This window comes from Embiotoca jacksoni, unplaced genomic scaffold (genome assembly GCF_022577435.1).
Source record: "Embiotoca jacksoni isolate LCO1_2020_lvr unplaced genomic scaffold, fEmbJac1.0.p SCAF_16, whole genome shotgun sequence".
Classification (NCBI taxonomy): Eukaryota; Metazoa; Chordata; class Actinopteri; family Embiotocidae; genus Embiotoca; species Embiotoca jacksoni.
In genome coordinates this window covers 9,323,655-9,343,439 of record NW_027185296.1, presented here as the reverse complement: position 1 = coordinate 9,343,439, position 19,785 = coordinate 9,323,655, and the positions used below count along the sequence as shown (strand labels likewise).

Here is a 19,785-nt window from a genome sequence, read left to right as displayed (position 1 = left end):
GAACAAAATCTTATAAAAAGTGAAATGAACGAAGACCAATTAAATGACAAAATAATTTTTAATTCTCTAGAGATGAATGATTCCAGTATGGACAGATGTACTGTATTTATTAAAACATTTTAGAGCTCCGATGTAGAAAGACTTTTTTATTGATTCGTTCATCAGAATGTTCAATTAACAACTGGAAACCATTTAAAGAGGTACATTTTCACATTAAGCTATAACCAGTATATATAAAAGGATTTCACTTCTCATCAATACTTGAATCTCCTTTTGATCAACAAGGTGTTTCAGCACGACACAAAAATCATAGTTCATAAGTGAGCAGCGGTACATCAGGTGTTATCTGAAAGTTATTGTCCAAACTGTATCTCTGTTCCACTAATAGGAGCTTCACAGGGAGATAAAATGTCACGCTGCAAAGAGATCTGTTGTGTTGTACCTTTGTCTCTCCGTGGCCTCGTTCCCCATCTGTAAATAACCGAGATATCCACACTAGAAGGCTGAAAGTCTGACATGAGTTTAGATTTTTGGTTCTTTGGAGCAGCTTTCAAATTAATCTGGAGTTGTTATTAAAATTACAGGTTTAATAACAATCAGCTGGATACAAATAGTTTGCTTTTTATAGATAAAATGACAAAGTGTTAATATAATCCTGATTTTAGATGAGAACATGGTTATTGAGAAATCATTATGACCTGTTGATGTATTTATCTTAATGGCCTATATTCATATATGATCAAATATTAAACTAAATGAGCTGAAGGCACTCCTATCTAAAGATTCTGAGAAATGCAGCCTGAACATCTGGAATTTAATTTGACATGAAAATGAGAAGTTATTATTTGAACACAGAATCCGATTCAATGATAAACGGAAGAACTCACTTTGCTGAAAGTTGTTTAACAATGAAAACACGAAGAACAAAACAGCAGTAAAATGCAGAAATGAGACCTTAGTCTATGAATCTATTGCCCCATTGCATTCTGGGGGGGACATACTGTACCCACCTCATGTCAGTGCAAATACAAGATCAGCACTTTTCCAATCAAATAAATGAAGTGCACATATCTTCATCCAAGATGAATAAATCAGTCCTCAAACTGCTTTAAAGAACCAAACGATCTGGATGAGAATCAAGGATCAATCGAGGATTTCAGCCTGAATCAGTTGAACCACATGATGAAGAAGAGGAGGAGCAGGTCACAGCGCTCATCTTCATCCTTCCTGCACAGACGTCACTGCGTAGAGGTCATCGCGGCGCTGCGCTGTGATCGGGATCTGCTGCCGGATGTCGGCCAAATACTGCAGGTCTGAAACAGGTGATAGATGTAGAGAGAGGTTTAGTGCAGATATACAGACACAGCAACAGTTCGACCGGTGCAGGACAACACAACACAAAACAGGTGACATGCATCAATCAAGTGTTCTACGAGGTCATCTTCAGTCTGTTGTTGCACTGTATTGCATTATACTGACAGGTGTCCATTTTATTTGACTCCCCCTGTAGATGAAGGACTACACGGACTATGACCTCTCACTCAGGCCTGAATACTTACTGCAGAGCTGACCTGCGTTTACTCTGCCCCGTCTCACCATCTCCAGTGATAAATAATAGCAGAGTAAATGAGTTTGACTAATCTTAAACCTGCAGTGCACTTTTTTTCTCCACCTTCTGCCAATGGAGTAATTAAAAAAAACACTGTTGACGTGTGATTATGCCATGAGCTCTGCAGTAGCCTACTGTGGCTGGAAAACAGCGGAATAATTGGGAATAAATTATATAAAAGGCGTCCCAACCAGACAAAATCACTCAGAATTTGATCCATTTGGTCTCGTAACATTTGGAAAGTCTAAAAGACCCGCGCAAATGAATTATTTTATCTCTATTCAAATTAGCATGAAGCTAAACTGGAAGTTAACCAGCTCGGCAGGCAGTAGCTTCTGGTGCACATACTTCATGTCCAGTGTGCATTAATTCGGCCAGAGCGGGAATGTCTCACCAGACATCAGATTTAAAAACTCGGATTACTGTGAAACACAAAGCGATTTATACGGTGACGAATCAGCACTGTCTGTCTTGAATGTAACGGACGATCATTTATATGTAAAAATCCTGCACTATAGTTTAAAATAAAACTTGCATTTATTTTTCTGACAATCTGATCAAAGGTGTCTCAAGTATCATACAAGACATGAACAATTAGATGATGTGGCAGCCTTAATGTGCGCAACAACAAAAAGCATAAATGCTTCATCATCAAGAAGTTTTGAGTGACATCGTGCGGCAAGTCAAGACCATCAGGTGTTTGTTTAGTCTGACAGAAGTCGACCTGCATTTGTAACTTTCCTGATCAACAGTCTGCAGAGACAAACAAATAACTGTTACTCACCGATGTCGGCATAAATCACAGCTTCCTCTGGTCCCGCCTTGGAGACGACCTCTCCCCTGAAACGACAGGTCGCACAGTTCAACACCTCAAACATCCACAGACAGAACAAGATGTAGGGCGACATTAGTGGAAAGCAACTTGTTGTTGTTATTGTTTCACAGCTCATTAAAGAAGAGCTGTGAAGGCCGAGACAACATCTGGAAGAGAATGAAAACCTTCAGATTAAACTGCACTTCTGTTGCAGCGACTGACTGCAGAGGAGCTGCAGGAAGAGTTCAGCTGACTGGAGTGGTGGAGCATCAACGCTGAGCAGAGGCGTCAGACAGAAACCTTCCCTGTGACCTCATCATAAAAGTCCAACATATGAAGAGTGGTACAAGAGAGTGTGAGACTGAAAAGAGTCTAGCATTCACAGCAGGACAATGATTCACAGCAGGCCTCAAAACGACTTCAAGAAACACGAGCTGAAGCTTTAGGAGCAGCAGGCTCGATCCCCTGACGTGCACATCACGGAAAATCTGTGAGGAGATCTTAAACAAGCCGTGTGCGAGATAGTCTAAAAATAGGCGAGAACTTGAAGTGATCTGCAGGACGAGTGGATGAAAAGTCCTAAAAGAACAAAAACAGATTCAACTGGATACGTAAAGTGTCGTCAAGCTGAGATGTCTGAGGAGCTACGACGTACTCACTTAACTCTTGTATATACTATAATTACTGTTCAATTCATCTTTCTTTTTTTTACGTTCATGATATTAAAAAGCAGCAGTGTTTTACCATTTGGAGAAAGAATCCTTTTTAATGTGTGTTTACTGCAGGCTTTGTATTTACTACTTTCACTTATATGTCATTTGCCCAAACTTTTTAATTCAAATATGAATCCAGCTAGCAATATATAAAGTAGTTAGTACTTAGTATCAAGTCAACCTGCTACAACATTAAAATGTTATTTCCAAGCAACAAAATATTGACAAAATAAACAACTATATAACTCTGAAAGGAGGCAAAATAAATACTGTTTTGTGGTTTTGGTGAATCTTGCAGATTCTACATCTGTATTTCAACTGAATTTTGAATGCAGAACTTGCATGTCATTAACAAAGTAGTTTAACCTGAAAAGATCTGAATGTTGCTGGTTTTACTGACACAAGTTGTTCGTTTGAAACGACCTCCCTTTCTTTCCCTCTCGGTTACTGGATGTACAGACAGTCCCACTCCTCCTCCGCTCATGTTTGCTCACCACGGGTTAACCACCGTGCTGTGACCCCAGGCCACGTAGGAGGCCGATTCATCTCTGGCAGGTGATGCTGTGGCCACGTACACTTGGTTATCCAGCGCCCTGCAGAACAGACAACAAAGTCATACACGTCAAATTACACAGCAGTACAATACAAATCATTTTTCAGAGTCAAAGAAAGAACTTCAAGACAGCTGTTAAAATGAAAAAGTACTATTGATGCACATGAATCAATCATTGCCATGGATATGGTCACAATGAAGAACAGGGTCTATGGTGCTGCAGCAGCTGTATTTGGAAAGTACTTCAAAGTATGAGATCCTAAAGTTGACAAACTTTATTTTCTTGCTATTAACTGACTGCATTGAGATTTCAAAAAATGGTATCACAAATGTGCTGCTTTGTTTTATTTGAGTCTACAGCTTTTGAAAATCAGTCTGGATAATTTTAACTCTTGACAGAATGTAAACTTTACACAAGTTATTTCACAGGCATAGAAATCTACATTAGATACAGAATTTAACAGTCGTACTGTTCATGATTACCAGATTTATATGGCACAGATCATTTTGGGTCCCTTCATGTCACGCTAATCATATTTCACGGTTGTAGGTTGTATTCAAGCCCAAAGTCTGGAATATCTGGTTGTCTTTTAGATGACGTAACAGATGAGTGACAAGAGTCAACCCACATAGAAGATATCTGCCTGACTGATAAATATAATAGGTCTTTTTGGGAGAGACTGACGGGGAGTCTCAGTCTGACCTCCCCCTCTGCAGCAGCTCCCAGTGGGCCGGGCCGGTCGTCATGTTGAAGGCTCCGGGGTAAACCAGCAGCTGGCAGCCTGACGGACAAGAACACAACCACATCATCCCTCCACACCACCACCACCACCACCACCACCACCAGTAGAAATGATCTGAACACTCATCGCAGCCTCTTACCTTTCCTACTGTAGAGCTGTGCGAGCTCTGCGAACCTCATGTCATAACAAATCCCCACACCAACTTTACAGAACGCTGCGGGAGAGACATCACAGACCGGAATCAGATCACGATGATGCTCGTCCACACAGCGGGGGGGACAAAAGGAGGAGACGGGAACCGACACTCACGTGTTTCAAACATCGACAGACATCCTCCCGGGCTCAGCGTCTCGGACTCCTGGAAGCGGATTTTCCCTGGAACGTCGATGTCGAACAGGTGAATCTTGAACACGTGGAGAGATGAGTCAGTTTATGAGGAGGCTCCTCCTCTCCTGTGAGTGACACACACACACACACACACACTCTCACTCTCACACACACACACACACACGTACCTTCCTGTGTTTCAGAATCATCTGTCCATCAGGGCCGAACACCGTGCAGCTGTTATACAGCTTCCCCCCGTCCTGCTCAGGGATGGATCCTGTTCAACAACAAGCTGCAGCGTTAGTTTCTCCACCCTAAAAAGTGGAATGGGTTCAGATCTTTGTCTTTTTAGTTTAGTGTCCCAGTTTGTTTACATCCTTTACGCCACTGAAATCGGCCCCCTTTTGAGCACAAGGCCAATTCATCAGCTGAGAGATCAGAGCCAACGACAACATGGGTCTCCTCTGCACTTGTTTCAGTCATAATTCACATCTTTCAATGTGACTCCAAACTGATGATGACGCAGAAAGTTTGGACTGAACTTGTCTCAAGAGTTAGTCTGCTTTATCTACTGCCGAACAATCAGTGCTCACAGGGTTTTTTTGTTGGTGTACAAAGAGCACAAAATATAGTCAGGTAGAAGCAACAAACCATTTTGATTGGATACTTGTAAAACTGTTTTCATCCGTGACAGTCAGTGTTTTCTAGTAATTGAAGATAATCCATTTTATGGTTGCGCCAAACGTGCTTTGTCACATTATTTTCAATAACACCCACAAAATGAGCTTGTTTATTTGTATTGTCAACAACACTGTGACATACCATTACAGGAAAAGCACGGGGGTAATCAATAACATTCTGAGTTTATCTACTGACTCTATTGAAAGCCTGTTGGCTTTTAACTCTGTGGCTCTCACACTACGCCACGACGATATACACGGCTTGTACTGCAGTTAAAGAAGGGAAAAGTAGCAGGAAGCGTCACTCTACGGTCATAAATAAACTTGTGACGTCAAGACAACGACATAATAGAAATAACTGACATTTAGAAAAATGAAAATACAGGGAAACATCTGTAACGTGTGGTTATAATGACACTATAGTCAATATATTAAAGTGACAGAAATAACACACGAGGACATAAGAGGTTATCGTTACAGGTAAACTTTAAAGAGTAGAGTTACAGTTTTACAATGCTTCCCTACCTCCCACCAGATACACCTTGTTCTCCTTCGCTGCCTCCGACAGCACCTGTGTGGATTCTCCGGGGATCTTCTCTGCATACGTTGAGAAGAAGCCGGTCCCGTATGGAGAATTGAAGCATTCCTGTGTTAAAGACAGATGGGAAATCAAGTCCGTTTTTAGTCTCTTCATTAATAATCGAGGCCTACAGGCAGACATCGTGTCCAACTAAGTCAAAAGGTCAACCAGGGAGTCTGGCGTACAAGGGCAAAACAGCTGGCCACCTCTGCGGAGACCTGGGTCTCTCCCTCCACCCATTCATAAGTGTTTGTTGGTGTAGTCAACTGATGTAAACAACAGACCTTTATCACAGCAAACATGTCAGCCTGTTTTAGCAGACAAAGCACAGCGTGAAGGAGAAACATTCAAAATGACTCTCTGCCTCCCATTCAGATCAGCTGGCTCCGGGGTCCTGGAGTGTTTTCAGTCAAAAGGTGTCAAAACATTTGTTTAGGTAAACATACGGGAATGGAAATGGTCATTTAAGACGCTACAAAAATGCAAACATGTTTTTACAAAAATAATTTAAGAAAGGAGGTCAACAAAAAATATTTTAACATCAGTGAACATTTCTTTATCGAGTTCTTTAACCTTTTTTTTTTCCGAGGCAGTCGTTTTCACCGAGCAGAAAAACTGACAAGGTTAAACAAACGTCGGCTCGGTCCCGTCACATGTCCCCTGAAGCACCACAGAGAGCTGCATGCACATTATTCCGACACATATGCCCCCCTCTACCCCCACTCCTCCTCCTCCTCCAGCCTCCCCCCTTGCTCTCCCCTCAGTGAGCCTCCTCCTCACCGGCAGTAGCACCACGTTGCTGCCTTGCTCCGCGGCCTCCGTCACCAGCCTCCGGGCTCTGCTCAGGTTGTCCGCTTTGACGCCGGTCACCTGCAGCTGGACCACAGCCAGGCGGAACTCTGTCAAAACCACACACCGTCACCGCCAGAGACAGACGGAGGTCTCCGGCCACTGCTCCGGGTCTACCACCGCAGCAGCAACCACGACTGAAGCACACTTACAAACTAGAATTACACTCTACAACTTTACAATGTTAACATGCAGTAAAAGAGCTTTGTACTCACTGCTCATTACTTTTCCTAAAGTGGACATGAGCGCAGAGTGGACCGCTCAGTCCTCAACTCCAGAAGAGGGGGGGCATGTACTTCCGGGTGGCTGCGTGGTTTTCAAAATAAGAGTATATAATTAGTGTAAAGTCTTGTCACAGGCTTTTTGACCTCAGGATATCTCATGAACGTAATTCTACACTGTGAGAAATAATAATGACCGCTTGAAAATGTAAATTTGATTGTTGTTTAATCTCGAAGACATGTGCTTGAGTTTATGTGAAGTTGAGCCTTTAATGTGAAGTTTAAGGTGATGTGACGTCGCGAGAGGTGGGTATTTCTCGGCCAATCCGTTTTCAGTCCAAGATTATGAAACCTTCCTCATTGTTTAATCAACAACAAACATTGGCTTGATATTAACATGCTTGACAAAAAAATAGCATATTCTGTCTTTTTAAGGGTCAAATAATAAACATGTGTTAGGGATAAAACAGTTTTGAATGGGTGGACTCTGCACCTTTGCTGTATTTGCAGACATTTAGAAGATTTTAATGAATTTTGTCTTCTTCTTTTTTTTTTTTACACATTAATATCATTGAAGAGATTAGATTATCATCCAGATGGTGAGAAGAATATCTAGGTACTGTCGAAATGTTTTTCAAACATTGCAGATAAAACGTTTTTTTTATGATACATGATTCAGTCAAATGTTCAATGAAAGCTTCACCTTTGTCACTTTAATTAATAGAAGGCTCTTTTTACCCATTAAATAGTGGTGGGAGCAATGTGGAGGACATTAGGGTTGTTACAGATTTCCAGATTGCAGTTCCTTCACCACTGGAGCAGGCAGATGATAATAACATTATACTTTTCTTATTGAGCCTTTGATTTAAAGTCATTTTTTATGTTTCAATAAATACGAAGGTTCAAAAGGTTTACAGAGTGTAAATATGCTGCAGACTTATACTAATTAAGGTGAGGGCAAACAGGACTGCAACAATTAAATTGAGCAAACTCTTCATATTGCTATGAGCTATTTGCATAATGATCTTTGTTCAAACATGAACACAACTTCCCAGTTGTGGTAAAGCAGCTGAACACATCCACCATGAAATTCCAGTTTAACTCTTCACTGGTTTACATGAAGGAGTTGCTCTTCCTATTTCTACTTAAACTTCTGCTTTTTCAGAAGACAGATGAAAACTACTACTACTACTAATAAAGCTATATATATACATATAACAGTTTTAATTTACAGACTGACAGACAGGCAGTTAATTACCTCATTATGATTGTGGTATTGTGCGTGCTATCATCATTATTAAAAATCTTCCAATGAGTGTGTCCACAGTTGCAATCCAATAATCTCCATTTATTAAAAACAGAAACGCTTAGAAAATAATAGCAGTACAGTAAGGTGCAAATTACACTTGAGACATGTTGCATTTTCGACTAGTGGTTGACATCCTTTGCCAGAGATGTTACAGGGTAATGCAAAGACTTCCAATCAACAAGGTTTCAGTCAATAAGAATACTGAAAAATATCACAAAATTACAAATTACAACACAATGCATGGGTTACACAGGAATGCTATGAGGCGACTGGAGTGGAAATAAGACCAGATTTAGAGTCTTTAATTAAGGTTTTAGGTTTTGTTTTGCCCATATTTGAAATGTGCCTCAGTTTTAGTCAGGATGATGAACCCTCATTTTAATTTGTAAAGATAAAGACGCTCTCTGGACTGACAGGTCAGCTGCTGCTGTCATTAAGGAGGCTCTGATGCTTCAAACCCAGGCTGCCCACACAACTAGACTTCAACGCAAATGAATAAGTAAGCGAGAACGAAGCGAGAAAAAGTCAGAAAGAAGAGTTTTAAAATTAGAGGATAAGCAGCGGTATACTGTGATATGTTGCCACTGCTGGTGTCAATATCACACATCACAGGCATGAGGCCGAAGGCAACAGTGGCAAGCAAACTAAAGCTGCTCAGTTTTAGACAAATACACCTGACAGGACGGACTGATCTGAAACATAGATATATTATAACTTTCCTTTAAACACATGAACATTTCATTCCTTTTCTGAGCTGTGCTTCAAAGTGCACAGTCCTCGTTACAGCGACCTGATCGGAGAGGCGTCGGGACAGTTTCATTTAGGTTTCTGGGGAAAATCAGTTGCATACTGAATCTGTGATGGAGTGAAAAAAAATACTGAGGTGCTCAGGCTCTTTGAAACTACAATCACTGAACCTCCCGTAATTCGAATGTAGTCCAGAGGGGCAGCGGACAATGCTTTCTGAGAGCTACATCAGACTGCTATGAGATGAGGTTAAATCTTCATTATAAGCAAAAGCAGAGAAGAAACTCTCTCCCAGAAACACTGTGAAAGGCTCACTGTACTCGTTAGTCTGGACAGAAGGGGAACTTCCCACCGTGGGAACCGGTTCAGGGGCCACGTGAAGTTTCACTGCATATTATAACAATCAGGATATGCTTTTCAAAATGACATTGCAAACGTCTGTGCTAATATAGAGCGGTTTTCACAATATATACATTACATATTTACGAACACCCTCAAATAGTTTCTATTTAAGGCTGCCAGTTGGAAAAGAAAAGTTATTAAAAAAACATTTGTTAGTGGTAGGAAACCTGCCTGGTGTGCCAGCACTGATTTGTTTTGGGATCTTGATGTGCGAGCTCGCTGACTCATGCTCATTTCCTGACCAGAACGATGGATGTTAAATTTACTGCACGCTTTAAAGAGAAATGCAATACTGTTCACAACGGAACGACCGGGTCAGAACCGAGATGCTCAAGTCAAAGGACACAAGTCAGTCATGTATGGATCGAACATGTTTTGCCACTGGTTGTTCAGCCGCTACGTTAAGGCCAGAGGGAACTGCACTGTCATGACATCCCGTGTTTTACTAACAGTAAAGAAGAAACTACACTATAACCGATATTTATTAACGTAGTGTAAAATAATGGTTGGATGACTGCGGAGCACCTAAGTATTTCGACATGCTCATCTTATCCCACAAGTCTGCAGTCAGCGGTGTGCCCGCATGTCCCGAAGACAGACACACGTGGCTTCACAGTCAACACTGCACTGGGATCTGTCCGGGAGGGAGGACACCCGAGGGAGAGCGGGAGACGGTTTCACTCTTGGCAGACAGTTCGCGTCGCAGGGCGGTCGCCACAATCTCCCGTGATGACCCCGCCGTCTCCGTTTACGAGCTCTCTAGAGCATCGAGGACTTTCATGATCTGCTGCTTGATGACCTTCGTGGCGTCGCCTGCGTTTGGTATCAAATATCTGAGAGGGAGGACGGAAAGAAGACGTTAGAGGAAACCAGGACACTTGAGATTCATCTGCTCCAAAGAACTAACCAACAAAATATTCTCTGTCAAGCTTCTGTAAAGAGTTTCATACATTTGTATAATGTTGTAACATAATTAATGTCGAAGTCTAACAAAGCCTGTTGCACTTTATTGTATGCGCATGTCAAAACGCTTATTTAAAAAAATCAATTATATAAATTGTAAATGTAGTTTTTAAAGAAAACTTTGGTGTTCGACACCATTTGTCAAGAAATATGCATATTTCCATTCTTGCCGACTTCCATTGAAAGACTCACACCACTTTCATGTCTGCATGCTAAACAGAAAGCTGGAAGATGGTTAACTCTGCATACCAGTACAACTCACTAAGTACCACAGTATATCAGATGTTGTTTAGTTTGAAAAAATAAAAAAGACAACTTGGGCTTTTATTTTTTGATTTGGGTGCAGTAACTGAAGTCTTGTCATCACCGTGCTGCAAAATGTCATCTGTAGTTTCATTATTAATGAACAGATATATGGGTGGTTTCAATCTTCACACCCAAAAGAACAATTTCGAAATGCCAATCTATTCCTTTAAGCCAACCCTCTGTACTTTTTTCATTATGTAAAAAAATGACTTCTTGTTCTTTCCCAAAATCAACTACGATAAACTGTCACTGAGACTATTGTTTTAACCTGTCGCTAAAGTTACAGTTGAGGTTTTTTTTTTCCCAGTTTAATGACATTATAAACCTCATAAACAACACCAAATGACCAAATTGACCCAGAAGTAAGACGATATTCTTTTCTTGAAATATATTTTAAATCGGTCAGAGTTGTCTTCTATTCTGCCAATACTGTAAAGAACAATGCAGCTCACTGAGTTCTGCGAGCACCAGATTAAACATTAACAAAGAAAAACAAAAAAAATTCGATCCCAAATTTAAAGTCACACGAGATTAGTTTCTCATCAGCACAATACACAGTACGTAGACGGTGTGTAAACAAGCACCTCTCAACCGCTGATATCTCCACTCCAGCAGAGTTGTTGCTCCCAAACTTGAACGTGATCAGTTCTGGGTGCTTCTTTTTGGAGGTGATCTTCACCACAGAGTTCAGTGCTTGTCTGGACTGGATGTAGGCAAAACCTTTCCGTGAGGCGATCTCTCTCAGGCAGTACATGTGAGTCGCTGTGATCAACAAGTGACTGCGAACAAAAAAAAGAGGAACAAACAGAGATTCGGGGATTGTTGCTGCTTCGTTCTTTCATTTTTAACAAAGTGGAATTAGGTCATGTTTAAATGCAACTTCCCCCATCCATACACCCATGAGCCTGGTCAGATGGGTGTCAGGGTGTCATGTGATAGATATTTGTTACACTCATTACCAGATTCATTCAAACTGTGAGCTGTCTGACTCACCTGGGGAACATGTGACCCGTTTCTTTCACCTCGTTACATGGAATGTGATGCTTTATGTCTGGTTTGTTTGTCCAGGTCTGAATGTTGACGATCTCCTTCCTGTCGTCGTCCGACATGGATGAGCTGTCAATCTCATCTGGGGGAACATCACACGCAGGTTACTACTTTGTTTTTCAAAATAAAAGGCCTCACATTCCTTCAATATATTAGTCTCAGTCTCATTTTCCAACTGCAGCTGCATTTGATCTGCCTTTACCTGTATCATACTCTTCCTCATCACCAATACTGAAAACAGGTTTCACCCCCCGGTAAGGTTTGCCGACACGGTCGCTGCTGCTCACGTGTCTATTAATGGCAAACAACAAGGAAGGTTTGAGTGTCATTTCAGTGAAGGTTGTGAAGAGATGTTAACACCTGTGATGACATCATCAAATGAACACAGAGCAGACAGTTTGCACACACGTAGCGATGACATAAAGACGTCCAGGCTGCAGTAGAAATGATTAGCCCACTACTGCCACAGGTTACGCTGTTAAATCTAAAAGAAGGAGGTTAGATGAGACACTTATCAGAGTAGCAGATTAGTCATTTTATGATATTCAGGGCTATTTGGAGCTAATTATAATGGTGTTTCTATTTTTTGGGGTCGTTGTATAGCCCTGACTATCATCTGAAAGAACAACGATGAAATGGACAGACAGACTGTTTGGTGCATCTCCAAGCAAACACAGGTGAAGCTGAGGTTCGCTCTAAAACAGTCGAGTTGTGGAAGTGAAGATGACTCGGTGTTTCCTAAAAGGCTGCAGCAGCTCCGACAGTACAAACTGAACAGCAGTTGAATGTTGTTAGTGAAAGCATGAAAAAAAAAAAAAAAAGTTCAGAAGAAACATCATCTTGAACGCAGCTCGCCCAAACTGCGCGGGGAACGTGTAGCGCTGTTACATGAGTGAGCGGTAGAGGCAGAGATGCTGGTGCTAAGCATGCGTTAATGCGACTCCAGTGATCCCGGGGACCGGTGCGGGTCTACAGCCAGTGGGGCATGCTGGTGACAAACAGCTCGATGGTTGGGAGCTCTTACCGATCTGGAATCACCTTCTCTGGCCAGGGCAGATTGAAAGACATTCTAGTGTGGAATAAGGCACAAGGGACTTCATTTCAGTTCAATTACACCAAAACTGCTAAATTAAATGTCAGTTACAGCCATCAGAACCACCTAATCACTGTAAATCAGTCCTGGGCACATACTGTGATCATGTTGACCCTTCAAACATTTTACATAGTTCACAATGAATGTGTTCAGTCAGGCGGAAATGTGTATTAAACCCAAAAGACAAAAGTTGCAGCAGCTTCTAATGAAAGCAAAATATTTTGGTGGGATATATTGTGAAAAGACCAGGAAGTCTTCCAGGGGAGTGATTTTGTTTTGTGTTGTTGTTTTTAGTACTTTATTTGTAAGGGTGAAATCACACATTTACCATTGTTGCCATATTTTAACATTCAATTGTGGCTTTACAAATCGAAACTTAGGATTTAAACCTAGAAAATGAGGAAGTGACGGGTAAGTGTTTGTTTCAGTGGTGAAGGTTTGTTAAAGAGGAATTTAGAGGAAGAACTGGGTTCCCACCTGTCTACAGGGGTGGAGGTGTTCTCAATGAAGCTGATCATCTTCTCCTTTACGTTGACTGACTTGGACTTGAGAGCAAACGTCATTTTGTTGACCAGCGACTTGACTCCTTTGCCGTCTCCTGGGCTGCTCAGAGACTCTCCCTGTTGTTGTTGGAAAGCAGTTCATGTGAAGAAGGACAAAATAATATAAGTTAAACAAGTTAACAATTCAGTAAGTCTCCAACATGGAGCGTAGTGCGTCAGCGATGTTCATGATAAACTGGGCCGTCTGCCTCTGGCCACTTACATCAGCGGAACAGAGGCTGCTGTGAGATCCAGATGTGCTGACGATCCAGTGGACGTACGAGGAGTCGAGTCCTTCGATGTTCATGTCGACCAGATGCTGCTGGAGCGCTGAAACCACACAAACTACAGTGACTTTTCCCTTCTCACCGATAACAGATACTTCACAACGAGTGCACACACGTTTCTCTGAAACGTCTCTAATAAAAGAACATCGTTGAGGCTGTCGGCCAGTTTCACTCACAGGAGGGTTGTTTTTTTGTAAACATTACGGTGATTCTTTCTTGTCTGATCATCTGTATTTTGTTAACATTCATATCCTATGTCTTTTGATATGCAAGTCCATGCAGAGTTTACCTTTGTTTAATGTTAACCATCATGTTGTGACAGCTGATGATGGTTTACAGGGACACGTGATGAATTAATGATAAAGGGAGCTATAAACAGCCACCGCAGTGCTGCTGCTCTGACACTGTGTTTGAACCTCACTCTTGAAGTGATATGAAAAACTGCACTACTTTTTAAATTTTTTTTTTTATTGATAAGTCTAATCAAGGCTAAAGGTGGCACAATTCTCAAATACAAAAACAGTGATTTTGTGGCTAACTGGGGGGGTTTCCGTGTGCACACACGGTTCCACAATTTTAGAAATGTAGAAAAACACATCTAGACCCAAGACTGTGCACACTTTTAACTTCTAATATATATCTACTTACCCATGAAACCTCCTTTAGCGATGCTCACATATTCTTTGTTTTTCTGTAACAGAAAGTCTTTAATTAGCAACAATGCTAGCATGTAGCACATGATATGATGAAACACCGATAATTAAATCGTTTGTGTTGCCAAACAGGAAACAAAGGACACACCAGGAACTTTTCTCAATGTCTGTTCAGTTGACCTTCCATATTTAGATCAATCGAAAGAAAATTAATCAGCAACTGTTTTGATAATCTATTACTAATTTAAATAATGTTCAAGTCAAAATTAAAAACATCTGCCTGATACAGATTCTCCAATTTTGATTTGTGTTACTGTAAATTGAATTACTTTGACATTTGGTCGGAAAAAAACTAAAGATTTTCCGTCCTTTAGATTTAAAAAAATAAAAAAAACCCGCCATGGCCATGTTTTAATTGACGCCCTACTTTCACCCCTCTCTGTCCGCGCTGCTCACCTGTAGAAAGTGTGCCAGCACCATGTTCATGTACATGTCCTCCTCCTCTCTCCCGCTGCCCATGAAGCACAGGTGCTCTCCGCTGGCGATGGAGCCCGACTCCAAAGACTGCTTCTGTGCTTCCAACAGGGATTTCACGGAGAGAGCAAACTCAGAGGGGTTCTGGAGCATCTGCGGGAAGATCGGAAGCAGATTTATTACATTTATATACTCTACAGAGAGTTTTATACATAATCAGTACAGTCAATATCTCTCACCAGGTCAGAGTCCAGGTGGAAGGCCGTGGACAAGTGTCCAGCGTTGTACTGCTCAGCAGGCCGACAATCCACCACGAAGAAACGTACCCCATCCTACAAAGGAAAAACCTCTTTCATCCCACATCATCTTCTCTCCTGCAGCTCACATGGTTTATGTGGCAAAAATCAAGACTTTTCTTGTTGTTTGAAGTATTTAAACTGACCTGCTGCAGCTGGTTGGCCTGCAGGATTTCAGGAACGGACACGGGGAGGCACAGAGCCTGACTCAGGTCCGTGTCTTCCTCTTTAAGAGCCACCAGGCTGCTACCAAACAGATTCTGATTCATCTGCAGGGGAGGAGGCAGGAAACACAAAAACTGTTTTTAAACAAGGACTTTTTTTAAGCTGCCCTCTTTGTTAGCAGTCTTGTTTGTTTCAGTACGCTTCCAACTCTTTTACCTTTCTGAGGGACAGAGGGGTTTTACTCTGGTAATACTGGGCCAGTGAAAACAAATCTTCAATGTCCTCAGCTTCCAGGAGAGAAGGAGACGCTTCCAGCATTTCTGTAACGAACAAGGTCTTTTTTAATCCCAGCTCATAAGATATTGAGCAAACCCACAAAAAAGATGTCAGGAAGTGAAACTCACTGATAATGTCCTCTCTGCTTTCGCCCTCTTGTGCAAGGATGGTCTCTCTGTCGGGAATCAAACAAAGACAAAAAAAGGACATTCAGAACAACAAAAAAAGGAGTTTCTAATAGGATCACATATCCATATAACGGTTTGCGTACTTGGCATTGACGAGGATGATGAGCGTGAGGAAGAAGACGAGGAAAGGGTCAGCCTGCTGGAGGTAGGAGTCCCACAAGGCCTTGGTCACTTCAGGAAGGCAGTGGCTGGAAAACAGACTGCCCAGCTGTGGAGGACAGAGAGACACAGACACACAGTTCAGACGTGGACACACGCAGTCGACTGTATGTGGCAGGACGGTTAATACGAACATACCCAGTCGATGGCGTAGGAGTCAGGCGTGATCTTTTTGGTGTCTAAGAAGGAGCAGAGCTCTGGCTCGTGATACTGCAGCAGTAGTCTGTAGAGGTGGAAGGGCCGGCCCTTTGGCACACAGTCCCTGAAAGGGACGCATTTAACAGATACGGCAGTTAGCGTTTCATGAGTGGGATGAAGAAGAGAGTGTAATGTTGCGATGATTCACCTGGGGATGTATTTGTTCATCACAGCGTAGAAACAGTTGTAGAGGTCGCTGCGGGGAAGCCGAAGGCCGAGCAGCGGTTTGAGCAGGTGCGGCCAGCTGAGCTCCGGGGTGAAGCTGATGTTGCGCGACTTGCAGTAGAACGTGATGACCGACTCGACATCGGAAACCATTTCACTCCTCTCTTCTTCTGAAGCTCCCAGCTGGTCTGAACATGGCAAACAAGGAGAGAAGCGTTAGTCACGTTTTTCATACACGCGTGTCCATCCACACTTAACATCCAAAAACAAGAAGCAGAAAAAAAAAGAACAGAAAGTTATAAAGAAAAGGTTTTTACAATAAAATATGCGTAAGAAAAGGTCTCTTTCTGTTACTCCTGTAGGTGTGGGTGTCTCGTTTTTATTCTTCATAAGACATTTTCTATTTTGAGCGCACCAGATCAGGACAGCAGACCAATCAGAGTCCTTTCTTCCTCTGAACTCCTGAAGATTCATCAGAACAAGACAGTGGCTGAGACTCCAGCTCATCTTTCTTCTTTCTGCTGCCTATTATTATTATTATTGCGTGTGTGTGTTTGTGTGTGTGTTTGTGTGTTCAGAGCGAAACTGACACACAACAGCTACAAGACGCTTCAAGTCGTGCTTCAAAGGAATATTCTCATTTAAACCATCCACATTTCAGCAGATTAGCTGCACTTCATGCGTGCAGCATTAACTGCACAAAACAATCACTGCAAAGTATTATTTTCCATAAAGACAAACACTCTTCTTTGTCTAACCACAGACTATTAGCTAAAAAATGTGATGACGTTGTTTGTCTTTTTTACACGGCACAATTGATTCAATTATAATGCGTACTTCTGATTTCACGGATCTGTGGATCTGTGCACCACAAAGGACTTCAATTCATTCTGTTCAAGTATTCATGATGGCGACGTACTTTTGTTACTGCAGGATTGTGTTAAACAATTCAGAGGCACATCCATTTACTCACCGATCAGCTGTTGACCGCGGTTGTGAATGAGCGTCTGTTCTGGTAAATCGAGGACGCCGTCCCAGGGGGACAGGCTGTCTCCTTTTCCAGAGACATTTAAAGCAATCTGCCGACATAAAACAAGGATTGACTGCTAAACATGGAGGTACTGAGTGATGAAAAGAAACCTGATAAACACACAACAAATACAGTCATCAGTCATCTGCTGCTCCACTAATACACAACAAATTGGTAGAGATCAAGCTTGATATATAATATAATATAATATAATATAATATAATATAATATAATATAATATAATATAATATATAAACTGATGATATTATTATTACTATTCAGAGACAAAAAAAACTGAAATCTTTACAATACCAGGAATAACTTTTTAACAGAACTATTTGCTTTAGTTGTTTACCAGATGAGAATAATTACATACAGAAACAATTTGTTATCTAACTGCAACATTTGACATATTTAAGTATCAGGAAATGGAGAAAATACAACAGATTGTTTTTTAAAAAGGTCACAAATACACCTGTGTATGAAATTTTGGGCAAAATGGTCCCATCTTTATAAACATTCACCAAAACAACAGTTAAATCATAAAGATGTTTTCATCACATTAGGTGGTGTTAACATTGCGACTGGACTCTACAGAAAACTTAATCAATGCTTCCGTCCATTTATTTGTAAATAAAAACCTGTTGCTCAGTTACTTAGTTTTACAAATGACTTTGACAGCGAGACATGCACCAATACGAGAAGGAAAACTTCCTGCCAAGTATTTCACTTTGAAATCGACCCAACTGCATTTACTCATGTCATCAACTTTGTGAACTGCATACATCTTTAAATACATGTCAATTGGTAGACTGAAGCTCTACTTGACGTCGTCCCACTGCAGATATCAAACAGCTTGTTTGCACACACAGCTAAGGGTAAAGTCCAATCATCGTTGTCATCTTTACGTCAGTCAGCTATTTTTTTTTTATAGCAGAGAAATAAAGTGTTAACAAGTAGAAATATAAAGCGGGTAAGCGGCACTTGTTCCCATACTTTACATGTGAAACTGTTTGTAGGTGTGTGGTTCAGACAGAAGTGAAGGCTTTCCTCTGGGCTGTCAAGAAGCAGACTCAGCTGCTCTGATTGAGCGTGACGTCATCATTTGAGCTCTTTAAGCGTGACGTGCTGGTCTGTCCGGTCTGTTCACGTCTTTCCGGTCTGCTGACGTCTGTCCACTTTTTAACAACAGTCTAATAATAGAAGACTTTCTGTCTCCATTCAGATGTCGATGATCTTGTTCAGTTTCAATGTTTAAAACTAGTCTTAACATTGGCGGTGATTGAACAAGCTCCTATACCTTCCACATCTTCGCTCTGTGTTGAGCTGAGTGCTCCTGGACCTGGACGATGCTCCTCTCCATCTCCATGTCCGAGCCACCGGAGTCCAGAGCCTCAGCCAGATCCTGGTCCCTGAACAGGGACAGACACGGGACACTTACAACAGGGACACGTTTCCCACAAAGTAGAAGCGAAGTTGTCCGTCGTGGTCACATTTCTACACAATACTTTGGACCCGCAGCGGTTTTGTCGGGATGACTGTCTGTTTTTATAAAGTATTAACGTGATGAGACGTGTGATAAATAATCAAAGCTTGGTCCAGATATCTGTGGACAGTTTTATTAAATTCCCAATGAGTTGTACTTTTATTATTATGCAGTGACCAATCTTCAACATATAACAGCTGATCACAGACACACACTCATTGTTATCATTATTATTATTATTATCATTATTATGAGAACCTCGGTGACATTTATCATCGTTATCTGTTGTATTTGTTGTATTTGTTGTATTTGTCCGTCTGAACTGTAAATATCTCACAACCGACTCGGCTAACCGCCGTTAGCTCCTAGCTGACGGTACCGGACCGGGACGAGCCCAACATCCACCATCCAGCCCAAATGTCCCCCCCACGGCTCCTCTTTCGTTTCTTTACGTCGGATCCTTTGAGATGAAGCCGACGCGACTGTCTGACACTCAACCAGGCGCCTCTGAAAATGTTATTCCGACAATAAATGGTCTCACCAGCTGCCCTGAAGCGCTTCCTCCACGGCGTCCGCCATTGTTGTGTTGACGGGGACACGTCAGAAGCCGTCAACACGGCCGATGTGTCGCACAACGCGTCGGCCCGGAAATGGACAACCGAGACTGCCTGGTGAGTGCAACTAGTTGCCCATGTTAAGAAATGACCTGACCAATGACTTGAAGCTTTGATTTGTGGCACAGAATAAATTCTTACATAATAAACACCGTCTTGGAAAAACATTAAATATTATAAGGACACACGTGACTTGTGTCTTTAATAATGGAACAATTATCTTTGGTAATGTAGAAACACGTTTACATTTAAGACCTTTTTTTTTTATTAAAGTAGACTATGGCAGGAAAAGGTGT

General features: G+C 41.6%; 2 protein-coding genes across 3 annotated transcripts; both read right to left on the bottom strand.

Moving 5' to 3' along the window:
• Positions 1-39: 39 nt before the first annotated feature.
• Positions 40-7,171, bottom strand: nit2 (nitrilase family, member 2). The gene is made up of 10 exons (XM_069150797.1): positions 7,084-7,171; positions 6,800-6,918; positions 5,965-6,085; positions 4,948-5,036; positions 4,742-4,835; positions 4,572-4,646; positions 4,393-4,471; positions 3,631-3,729; positions 2,394-2,449; positions 40-1,313 (listed from the first exon to the last, which is right to left on the bottom strand). Exons 1-10 carry the CDS (start codon positions 7,109-7,111, stop codon positions 1,219-1,221), a joined length of 855 nt encoding a protein of 284 aa, XP_069006898.1. The 5' UTR covers positions 7,112-7,171; the 3' UTR covers positions 40-1,218.
• A 1,251-nt stretch (positions 7,172-8,422) lies between these two features.
• Positions 8,423-19,460, bottom strand: tbc1d23 (TBC1 domain family, member 23). Of its 2 annotated transcripts, XM_069150795.1 has the most exons (19): positions 19,417-19,460; positions 18,690-18,801; positions 17,333-17,438; positions 16,343-16,547; positions 16,135-16,258; positions 15,921-16,045; positions 15,778-15,824; positions 15,590-15,693; positions 15,355-15,477; positions 15,152-15,244; positions 14,895-15,065; positions 14,434-14,476; positions 13,722-13,828; positions 13,434-13,576; positions 12,888-12,932; positions 12,066-12,154; positions 11,810-11,945; positions 11,401-11,595; positions 8,423-10,380 (listed from the first exon to the last, which is right to left on the bottom strand). In XM_069150795.1, the coding sequence occupies exons 1-19, from the start codon at positions 19,452-19,454 to the stop codon at positions 10,296-10,298; spliced, it is 2,091 nt and encodes a 696-aa protein (XP_069006896.1). In that variant the 5' UTR covers positions 19,455-19,460; the 3' UTR covers positions 8,423-10,295. The 2 variants fall into 2 exon arrangements, with proteins under 2 accessions (XP_069006896.1, XP_069006895.1); XM_069150794.1 differs by lacking the exon at positions 12,888-12,932 and having other exon boundaries at positions 19,417-19,454.
• Between the last annotated feature and the right edge of the window lie 325 nt (positions 19,461-19,785).

Bases quoted from the DNA above. Each gene is read 5' to 3' on its own strand.
- nit2 (XM_069150797.1), bottom strand. From the start codon at position 7,111: ATGTCCACTTTAGGAAAAGTAATGAGCA. The intron at 5,037-5,964 runs GTAGGGAAGCAT...GTTGTTGAACAG, and splicing joins CAAGGTGTATCTGGTGGGAG to GATCCATCCCTGAGCAGGAC. The intron at 1,314-2,393 runs GTGAGTAACAGT...CACCTGTTTCAG, and splicing joins TGTGATTTATGCCGACATCG to ACCTGCAGTATTTGGCCGAC.
- tbc1d23 (XM_069150795.1), bottom strand. From the start codon at position 19,454: ATGGCGGACGCCGTGGAGGAAGCGCTTCAGGGCAGCTG. The intron at 16,046-16,134 runs GTATGTTCGTAT...TGTCCTCCACAG, and splicing joins ACTCCTACGCCATCGACTGG to CTGGGCAGTCTGTTTTCCAG. The intron at 15,478-15,589 runs GTAAAAGAGTTG...CCTCCCCTGCAG, and splicing joins CCCCTCTGTCCCTCAGAAAG to ATGAATCAGAATCTGTTTGG.